This window comes from Leuresthes tenuis, unplaced genomic scaffold (assembly GCF_036924035.1).
Source record: "Leuresthes tenuis unplaced genomic scaffold, fLeuTen1.0.hap1 SCAF_10, whole genome shotgun sequence".
NCBI classification, from domain to species: Eukaryota; Metazoa; Chordata; class Actinopteri; order Atheriniformes; family Atherinopsidae; genus Leuresthes; species Leuresthes tenuis.
This window is the reverse complement of record NW_027325364.1, coordinates 8,143,333-8,154,969: the sequence shown is the minus strand read 5'-3', so window position 1 is coordinate 8,154,969 and position 11,637 is coordinate 8,143,333. Positions and strand designations below refer to the sequence as shown.

The following is an 11,637-nucleotide window of genomic DNA, read 5'->3' as shown; positions in this document are numbered from 1 at the left end:
ATACACATAACACACATGAGTGCATTAATGAGCCTTATTAATGCCAAAAGGTGAGTGCTCAACTAGTTTTACAACTGCTATTTCTACAACAGCTGTTACGCTTCAATTTGCATCACCAGGGATGGTTGTGTCTCAAATAGACGTAATGTCTCAAGAAGAGTCGTAAGACCTGCCAGATGGAAGATTTACGCTCAATACAAGCCTCAGTCTTATCAGTCTTTTCACTTGCTTTGTGGCTGATGTAGGTTTAGATTGTAAAAGTATTTGGTTTGGGTTAAAAGAAAAGAAAAGATCATAGTTTGGGGCCTGAGACACGTCATGTGACAGTGTTTGCGTCACATTACAACACACTGGGTTTCCACAGGGGGCTTCACAAAAACATTTTCCTACAACCACGGCCTGTTTGCTTGTTTTTTGATACAAATACAGGTTGTATGTGCAGTTAAGATGTAGTTCAGGCACAAACACACTTGATTAGGATTAGGGAAAGACCACAGTTTGCGTAATAGGAATACATTTCAGCTAAATATTCTGCTGATCCATAAATCCACCTTTGTCTCCTTATTAGTCAGACTTATCACTCTGTTATGATGTAATATTTTTCCCTTTCTTGCAACAGTCAAAATTACTTAAAAAATAAGTGGGCTTTGACTGAACAGATGTTGATTTGAGGCGCTAAAACCAGTGATGCCGTCACTCTGTCTGGGAGGCTCCTGTTACTCCACCTCAAGTTGTCACAGTGGTTATGTTGAAAATCTTTTAGTTATAAAATGTAATGACATTAATAACAAAGAACAAATTATCCCAAAAGGAAATTACAAAGTCAAGTTGAAAAAAAAAGCTTACAGATATCTTGTGGAGTTTAACCAAATAAACCATATATATGTTGTAAAGTTAGACTGTTTTTGCCATAAAAGCAACACAGTAGGTCTTTGTTCTTGTTCTTAATATGACCTACATTTACATTTTAAGAATAATGGCCCTATAGCGATTGTATGAGAAAGTGCATGAAAATGCTCAGATGGACTTGTTAACTTTGTAATTTGGTAAACATGTGACATCTTATCACAGTTGGAATCTTTTGCCAGCCCATACAAAGTCACTTTCTAATTAAGTGTTTTAGGTGGATGACAAAGAAACCTAAATAAGTCAATAAATGTCTCACAGTGTTCTCCACTCTTTTGCACAGGAAATGCTTACAATCTTTCAGAAACTGATAAATGGGTCATAAATCATGGTGGGGACAAGTGACCTCTTTGATCTTTTAAGAAGACTTATGCTGGGAATCTTAACAGCTGCTTTATTAGATTTGACAAATGTATGTTTGATATCCTACATGCAAATCAAAAGTTGTCTATGCTTTCTTGGCAGTATTTTAGCTCTGAGAGTCCTGATTTGGAGCTGAATTTAGTAAAACATGAAAAAAAAAACAATAAGCAGATTTATTGTCACTGTCATTAGACAGTATGGAAAATTAAGCATATTTATGGAGTTCAGAGGTGATGAAAATCAAGTGATGAAAATCTTATGGCTAAAGCTACTGACTAAATAAGAAAATTCATCAAACTTTGCATGCTGTAAGTTAAATAGTTACTGCTTTGGGCATGCAAACAGTGTTAATGTGAAAAATAATGATCTGACTCAGAAATATTTCAGAAGCTAAAAGAAAAAATATGAAACATGAAAGTACAAAATGGAAGCTTATATACATTTCTCTTTGAATTAGTTCTTCTGTCTATTTCCCTGAGGCTGAATTGTCTCTCACTACTGAAGCAAGCTGTCCTGCAGTGATGATGAAATATCACCAAATATTACACAGAGGTTTGTGGTCAGACAATATCTTTGAAATGCCATGATGTTACTCTGTAAATCCACTTCTCTTACAATGGAACCCACCAGCTTGCATAACACAAGTGTGATTGTCCAAATTTATGTGGGGAATGCAAACGTGATGTTTTCAGACAGAAGCTCACTTTGCGTTTGTTCCCATGTTTGGAGTGCAGAGGAAGTTAAAAGAGTTTCTTTTTTTTTGATGAGATCAACAACAGCAGCAAGAAGTGACTGATATGGTAAAAAGGATTAACAACGTATAAGGAGATAGGTCAGGCAGTAATACCCAAAATACCCAAAACTCAGACATGGGTATCAAGTGTTTAAAGACTCAGCTCAAGTGAAAACAGCTCAGAATTATTACATTCATTAAGCAACATCAAAAGTACACCCTTCAGTCATTGTTACTTCAAAAGTCTGTGTCTGTGACTTTGTAAAAATTAATCATGATTACTTGCGTTTCATGTGTCACCTGTTCAAGACTAACATAATCCTTTCGTTGCATTATTAGGTGATAAATGCACAGAGGCCCCTTAAACTCTAACATCCCTTCAAGTCTTCCACCTGCGGAATATTAAATCATCCCACCAAGTGGAGATCTGATCAATATCCTTTGAGTAAGCTAAGTCAATTGTGGTTTATTATTATTGTACATCGTGTGACAAATATTACTCTACAAACAGCAAGCCTCTGTTTGTCAACCATATAGCTGGCTCTGCTGCCCTCACCACATGCTGTGGTGCAGACTGCTCTGACAACCGGTCACCTCTTTTTCCCTCCGTCTCGTGACCATGAGTTGTTTATGAAGAAGCTTTGGGTGTGGATAGCTAAATATGATTTAATAACCGACAATCAAACAGCCTTGTAGAGACCGTCTGTGCCACTTAAACTGCAAAAAGGTTGTTTGTTACTAGGGAAACCGTGTTTGGTTAGTGTGGGAGATAAACTGCAGCAGCGTGCTTCTAAAAATAATTCCTATTATCTGCATTGAATGTTTAGATTATCATGTAAATAAGAGGATGTACTAGACGACGGCAGGTGTGAGCTGAAGGCTGGTGAATAGAGTAGATCAAACAAAACAGCTGAGTAATCGCCACACTTTGGTGTGCCAAGAAACACACAGTGGAGGTGAGCCACAATTACCTCTGTAATTTTAAACATTGACATTGAAAACTTGTTGAGGTGGGGAGAGAAGATGTAGCGAAGCAAACCGCCACAAAGGGGAAGTCCACAAGTTGCTTCAGTTGGTAGTATTTCTTTGGTTTCATCACAAAAAAAAACTTCCTCCCGCTTAGTCACTGGATTATAAGAGCTGAACCTATGTCATGCTTTTCACTTGATGCTGCTCTTTACAATAAGGTAAGAAACTAACTTTCTTGATATCATACATTATTTCAATTTTCTAACTTTTGCTTAGCTTTTTTATTTTTGACACAATAATATGCTGAAGTGGACTGGGAGAGTGTTGTGATGTCAGCACAGTGCAGTGAAATTGTGCCGTGAAGCTCTGAGACACTAATTTCCCCAGTGTAGTTAACTCATTAGGTTTATGAGGGTCATCATTTTCACAGCATGTCCAGTATTTGTGGATGCAAGTTAATGATAAAAGCATTGTTGCAGTGTATTTACATCACGGAGCAAGCAATAACACAGTGTTAGGTTGTATACAAATTCATGTGCAGAGACCAAAACATTGGCTCCCCATTATAAGATAATACACCAACTCAATAAACTCTCAAGTACAGATAAGAAAGGAATTAAGAAAGAATATATGGGGAAAATGAATTTCAGTGTTTCTCTGGATAAATTCTACAATCTTTCAGCTCTTACACTAAAACTTAATGTATAAAATTATAGCTGTGCATATAAAATAAAGTGTCAAATTACCTGTGGTTTGAAATACTTTTCTGTGCAATGCAGTAATCTTTTTCCATTCTGTCTTATCTGCAGAGCTCTGAGCCCTTGAAGAAACGATGAGAGTTGGGTTATTGGTGGGGACAGGAAAACCACACTGTCGTGTCGGGTTTGTTCCGTTCCGCTGACCCTAAACAACCCTTCATTTCCTGTGGTTTGAACTTTATGACAGATCAGACCCAATTGTACACCGGTCTATTCATCCTCCAGAGTCGGAGACGAGGACATAACGTGACGCATCTCAGTCCCGGACTGATCTGATTGACTTACGTACTCTGAGGCCACCATGCAGGAGTGCCACACTGGGCTGTGTCTCTCTGTCTACATCATTACATTTGTACTGGGCTTTCCCGCAAATGTCCTCGCCTTCTACACCTTCAGCAGGAAGGTTAGGCAGAAACCTACACCGATTGACATCCTGCTCCTCAACCTGACCATCTCTGACCTTCTCTTTCTCCTCTTCCTGCCGTTCAAGATGCAAGAAGTGATGAACAACATGCTGTGGGACCTGCCCTACATCCTTTGCCCACTGTCTGGCTTTGTCTTCTACATGACCATCTACAACAGCACCTTCTTCCTCACTGCTGTCAGTGTAGAGCGCTATTTGGGTGTAGCTTTCCCGATACAGCATACCCTGAAGCGCCGACCTGTGTATGCTGTAGCTGCTAGCATCTTCTTCTGGATTTTCTCCTTCGTCCATCTGAGCATTGTGTTCATCATACCTTTTATTGGAACAGAAAATAACCCAAATTCCACCGATGCCACTGTTGCAAAAAGCAGGGAGGTATGTTATAAAGATTTTACTGAAGCTCAGCTGCAGGTCCTGCTTCCTGTGCGTCTGGAGCTCTGTATTGTGCTTTTCTGCATCCCTTTCCTCATTTGCAGTTTCTGCTACATCAACTTCATCAGGATTCTGTCCAAGCTGCACCACATTGACCGGCGCAGGCGCCTCCGGGCCATTGGCATGGCTCTAGGAACACTGTTGGTGTTTGCTTTATGTTTTGGCCCCTACAACGTCTCACACATTGTGGGTATTGTTACATGGAAAAGTCCTGTCTGGAGAGACAAAGCCCTGCTGTGCAGCACCTTTAATGCCTGTCTAGACCCTCTTATTTTTTACTTCTCTTCCTCTGCTGTGAGAGGAACTGTGGGTAGTGTGTTGGGAGGGGTTAAAAGTCGCTTCAACAGGTGCACGTCCTGTTGCATGTTCTGGGCCGTCAGGGGGAGAAATAACAAGACTGCAAAAGATAAGGAACCCAAACAAGAGGAGATCAATGCTATCTGAGCTGACTAGAAGGGAACTGTGAGCAGCTGCCTCCACTAATTTCTTCCTCCCTGCAAGCAGGAAATTAATTCTATGTTTATGTTTTTACACGTGAGAAAATGACTGGGCTGTATAAACTGCAGCATGTTTTTGTTTGACTCTCTGGTGAACTTTCTGTTGGATACAGCTTACTGTTTGCCTCATCAATTTTAATGCAGCATACTGTGTAAAGCTGCAGAGACAGGACACATAAAATGATAAAGCAGTTCTTGCATTAACTAGCAGGATTTCACAAGAGCACCTTTAATGTGGTAAGCTTTTGTGTAAATGTGACAAAGTGATGGCAATGAAACATCATCTAAGCAACAGTTTCAGACATCATTTCCTCATCACGCGAGACAAAGCTTTCTTACCAGCTGTAATTTCATACAGGATATATTATTTGTTTTGTAACAACATGCTCATTATGTGTCGAGCAAAAGTGGTGAAAGAGTGAATGTAAGTTTGAGGGTGTTGCAAAAAACAGGACATTTTTTTAACCCTAAATGCACAACTAAAGTGTGCAATACAGCATACCGTTGTCAATCACTTCATATTATCCATTTTCTAATTTAGTAATTTCTTGTGCAAATTAATTATAATTGTCATGTAAAGTATACTTTATGCTTATATGTATATAATATTTGTCTCTATATATGCAATATGCAATTGTATTGATGATCACTATAATATACAATGATTACATAGTGATAGCAATATTATATTGATAGTTTGATAATAATGTTTTATTTATTATACACTTATGGTAATACAGTAATTACAAATGGATGTTTTTGTTAAATTTTTAGCTTTTCACCTCTTATTTTGAGTGTACCTCAATTACCGAAAGAAAAGGAAAAGAAAAAAGTATTTCCCTTTTTTCAATTATTATTATATTGCTGTTCATTTGAAAGCTTTTTGGTGATGTTCTGAGGTGACAAATCTCAAGTTCCGATCACATATATTACAAAAATTATCAATATATATTTATTTGGACTTCCATAATTCATTTCACATGACAAATTTCATAGTGTAAATAAGATGCATTATTTTCTTACACAAACTGTATTAAGAGAAGTTTTGTAAAGGCATTAGTATGGTAAACATACTGTGTTTCCATGTATTTGTGACCATTTTTATGTTGTGTCACATTGATAGAAATAGGTTAAATGAAAAATAATCAAATTTCTATAATATAACCTTAATTGGGCAGAAAAAAAAATCATCTTGCCCTCGGCAGAGAAGGCAAACATAAATTTAATATAAACTTCCTCCAACATATAAATCAAGATCTCATCCCACATGCTGCAAACATAAACAATGCTATCACACAAGCAAGCGCTGGCATCGGCTGTAATCCTGTTTTTGGTAGGATTAGGCCCATACGGGGGTTGAGCTAAACAGTGTATCTATTTCACAGGAGGATGGAAAAAGGCATGAAGCATTCATTTTGACACACAAACGCCAGTAAATGACTAAGATGAGTGGGCCACCCACCACTGATGCAATGAACAGAACCAAAAACACGCTGGTCAGCATGCTAGTTTCAGAGTTTCAGAAGTAATCACCTTTGATGTTCGAGAAGAAAGAAATTGGGGTTAGGAGGACATGTACGAGAAATTAAAGAAAAAAATGTCAGCAAAGGTGAACAAACGTGTGGCTTAAAATTAAGAGAAACTTTCATTAGATATGACAATATGAGACCGGGATCTTTGAATGTAATTTACGTATAGTGCAGATTTAACTGGTAACTCCTGAATAATTTGTTTTTCCTCTGATGTCTCTGGGTTTGAATTTAGTATGAAGTTGTTTGTCAAAGGTTGGTGTGCTGAAATGAGCTGCTCCAGTGATCCTTTTTTTATTTCTTCCCCTATTTCATTTTGTGTTTCCTGGAAGGCAGTAATTGCTTATTGCATCAGTGTTGACTTTTTCCTAACAATGTCTGATAAGTAACCAGGATAAGACAAATAAGAAAAACAGTCCCATGTGAGTGGGTGTGCACATGTCTGTGTGTACCTGATGTGTTTGCCAAAGGTAGAGGGAAACATTGCATTTCCATGGCAGCCATCATTTTCCCTGCACCCAAACATATATGACTGCTGAGGAGAGACGGATCACGCAGATTAAATGTGGTTCTTTACTAGCTTCCTGTAATTCTTTCTAAAGAGATTTATAACAGTCTTACCTTCCAGTAAAAACACAAGTCATCACAGAGAGGAAATACATCTTGAGAATATTCAAGTGTGAAATAAACTTATTGGGATCTGGAAGGTAGAGCAACAAAAAGGCCAACACACTGATTATACCGTCTTATCATTACATTGTGCATGACAGAAATAAATCTGAAAGGCTGAACTGGCTTTGGCAGATGGACGTTATCCTCCTCCCAGGGAGGAGAGGTGTTTTAACATTGACTGGAAAAATCATTAATTTGTTCAAGTATGCTGTATTGCAGGCAATCTGTTGCTGAGGAATGATCGATGTCTGAGCCACATTAAAAGCGTCTTGCTCAGTGTCTGTCCTACTTGACTGTTAGTTTGTGAGACCATGAACTTTGTGTTCGTGCAGAGTGTGCTGTTTGGAACAGGACGCCTATATGCCAGTACTGCACAAACAGGTTATTTTAGGGGCTCAGTTTATGTACTGCACAGACTGGTAACTGGCTGTTGAAACTACTCAAAATTAACAATCTTGCAATCTAATCATCAGCAAATGTGAAGATCATCCAAACTGCAATGTATTGTAAATACTTATAAAATACAAATTTGAACGTAAACTAATTTGTGCATAAGCTCCTGAGGCAGTTTAAATCAATATTTTCATGCCACTGGATCAACTGTGTAATGGAATTGCATTATAAGGGAGCTTTTTTGCATATCTAATTTAATTGTTTTATTTTTTGGCAAACAATGCACTCATTTGATTCACTCTCATCACTCTTTTCCAGACTTAGAATGAAGATGTTTAGATTAAAAAAAGCTCCAACAAATCAACTAAAGAATCAAACAGCAGACACACAGAGTTAGGCTAAAAGCCAAATATTTAAACCCACAAACCCTACATTGTGTGACAGTAAATATAATCTAATTTGTCACTTTTTAGGTACATGCATTTAAAAACATAATATACCTACAGAACATATAAATTATAGGCATTCCTGAAACTTCAAATGGAAACACATTTTCTTTTTTATTTACCAAATGATAGTGATATCAATCAAAATGAATCCAGGTGTTTCTAAATACAAATACATAACTGTTTTTAAGGTTTGCAACCTGCAACAACTATTACTCTCTCAAGTGTTTCAGTTAGAAAGCTTAAAATAAAGTCTTGTTGTTTTCAAGAAATATGCAAATCTATTCAGCACATGAAAATAATTCTATTTTGGATTCTTTTGGATGGGGGGGGTTCCACCATAAATGAACATTATCCCTATTTTAAAGGACAGCTTTTTGGGGAGGATAAAATCACTGAAGAGTACGCTTCCAACCTGTGGTTGTCGGTCACCAGGAAAGACTTTGACTGACTTGAATGACTGCATTTCACCAGCCAATATGAAACCAGCAGGGCTCAGTCAGTTGGTGGTCAGACAGACTGCTGTGAGGGTTGTTGGCAGGGAGGGTGCAATTGGTATCTGACATGTGAATCGATATCAGCCACTGTGCTTTGGTAGGTCCAGCTGAGGTTGAAGCTACTGGGTTGGATTCCAGTGAGACTGAGAAGAGCTCAGTAACTAGTATATATGCTTTGGGAAATCTGAGGTAATATTTAAGGAGCAGACGTTGAGGTTAGGGTTGGGAGTAGGCCATAAAAATAAAGACAACATGTCAGATGAGATCCCTTTAATAAAACTGGACCATTGCAGAGGCAAATATTGATATACAGAAAGGGAGAATAAGGCAGAGACATGGAAAGAAAAATGTTTTATCTAATCTGTGTAAGAAGAATTAGGGAGGACTATATGACTTGTGGAGAAATACACATGTAGAAAAAGCAGTAGGTTGCATGGCAAATCATTCTTGGACACAGAAAAAGGAGATCAACATACAAAAAGACTAATCTCAATAAATCCAATCTGTAAGTACCGCCTTCACAACTAGATACCATTGGAGCTTTACGCTATGTTATTTAAGGCATATAGTTTCAAAAAGCTTTACCTATCACAATTAGAGCTAAGACTAGTTTACATTAAAAAAGAATACATCTGAGAGAAAATAAGGAGCAAAATGTATGAAAACATGCTATATCAGTGGGCATCTGGTGGAAACAACATTGTATTCAGGGAAAATCAAAAGAAAGCTTTTCTTCCGCATGGAGGATTTCCACATAATAATTTGGCCATTTCTCCATGCCTTGTTTTCTGGTGAGTTTCAATTCCCTGGGCAAGATCGATACAAGGCACTGTGAATGGTGCCGGGGTGATTATTTCTAGATCTGTCATGAAACTGCTCAGGCAGAAAGATGAACTCTGAAGGAATTTCACGACTTGAATTTTTATAGATTGAGCCTGGCCATTTGTCTTACGGTGATATATGGCCCTCGCGGGGGCCCACACTACACGGTGTGACTCACAATTTACAAATGAGACATAATTACCAGCAAGGCAACATTTCCAAAACACAGCAAACCTAATGAATTGTGGGCTTGTTCATTTCTGAAAACGGCTATTTGTTTCTCACCTAAGATGAACTGCTCAGTGCTGTTTCCTCACTCTAGGTTTTTCTGCAGGATGCGCCCCCTCATAGTAATACCACCCAGAATCCTACAGTGCATTCACTAGAGAGGTTTGATTCTTCTCCACAAAGATCTGCCTCAATGGCTTTGGGATGAGCTGCTTTCCTAAGTTCATTTTGAACCAGTGAACTCAATACTTGAGGGATTTAACTTTGAAATGACAGGACAGGGTTGCCGGCTTGCTGTGCTTGACACTGAGAGGTGGAGGACACTGTCTTACCCTCAGTCCCTATGGGATCGCTGTCTCAGCTAAATACAGAGCCATTTACAATTTACAACATTTACAACTTTAAGTACAAATACTTTAAATGTGTTTTTGTAAGCGTGGATGACAGCTGGACTGATGTCAGACAATGTGGACCAGACTCCAGCAACCAGAGGAATAACAGTGGAAGTGAATAGTAGTAGAATTTTACAATGCAGGGAAAACTTGAAAGGTTTTTGATGTGATAAACAGCACCAAAGTAACTGTCCTCTTCTTAATGACGTCCCCATGATACATTTGATCATGCAGGCTGAAACGGCCTGTCATTATGTTTGTATACTAGGCAGCCAGTAGTGGTCATGTGAGTGGCTACATATGAATTGTATATTTGGCATCCATAAAGGTGATGGTCGCGGTTGTGTTGTGAATTAAATTTTTTTTTAGTATTTTAAAATTGTGGAAGACAGTATTAGTATTTTAGTCCTAACCATGATCACTCTCTGACTCTAATCAACAAGTGTTATTGCCTGACCGTATCTCATAGGGAGGAAAAGCTGATGTCATATGTTGGTCTGTAATTTGAGTCATGAACACATAAATGAGTAAATCCTCCTACTGTCTCCTTATGCCCTTGTGTCTTTTTGGAAACAATTGAGAATGATCTGCTCCTTGGTGAAAACTATCTCCCACCCGCTGCTTGTGGGGTACTTTCGACAACACTATTATGGGTAAAAAGAACAAACAACCTATGTTGATCTAAAAGCTGGAGGACCTGTTGTCACCAAAATATGTTTTTCATAAAAACAATTAATTACATACAAGATTTTAACATCTTTGGCAAAGATTTGATTTTAGTGACTGGTTGTTTGGCCAAGCGTGATTGACGTGATAATTGAGAGTGTGTGGCAGAAAAGTAGCAAAACACCCAGATGCTCAAACTAGAGTGTGAATAACAAAAAGACTAGAAACCAGTCATTTTCCAGAAACAGGTCCCACACAGTGCCATCTGTTTGTAGTTGTTATTGACAGTTATGTATACCTCCTGGGCCATGTTATGAATTTTCTTTAAAGAAAAAATATGCAAAAGGTTCAGTAAACATTTCTATTGCATTCATATACTTGCAAAATGCTAAAGCTCAGTTCAGAAGATGGTATTTTAACCATTTGGCCCTCAAAGCTAAATCTAACGATTTTTGTGATTCTTTCAAAGCTTAAAGGAATCTTTTAGTGGACTGGGTTGAAGTTTGTACTGAACATCACTTAAACTCAAAAAATAATCACAATCCTAGATATAACTGTTTCTAATTCAGTTAATGGGGATGAATAATGTTCGACTTGAATAAAAGATAACCAGCTTTAAAAAATATCTCAAGGGCAAATTAATTCTGTCATATAATTTGGTCCTGCAAAACAACAACAGCAACTGGTAAATATTGCTTTTTAGCTGAAAAAGACACATTGGGGACATTTTTCAGTATTTTAGTGTTACTTTACTGTGCTTTACTGTGCATCCATATTAGGTTTTGACCATATAACAACCTTTTTGTTTGAAAGTGTTACACCACTATTCTTTATATATGTAAAAATATGAAAGATAATACCCATTCATTAATTAATAATAACCTGGGAATAGCAAATGTAATGCTAAATA

General features: G+C 37.8%; 1 protein-coding gene across 1 annotated transcript; it reads left to right on the top strand.

The window, feature by feature from the left end:
• Positions 1 to 3,784: 3,784 nt before the first annotated feature.
• LOC140315644 (free fatty acid receptor 2-like) lies at positions 3,785 to 5,669 on the top strand. Its single transcript, XM_072393244.1, has one exon. It carries the CDS (start codon positions 4,031 to 4,033, stop codon positions 5,027 to 5,029), a length of 999 nt encoding a protein of 332 aa, XP_072249345.1. The 5' UTR covers positions 3,785 to 4,030; the 3' UTR covers positions 5,030 to 5,669.
• The last annotated feature ends 5,968 nt before the right edge of the window (positions 5,670 to 11,637 follow it).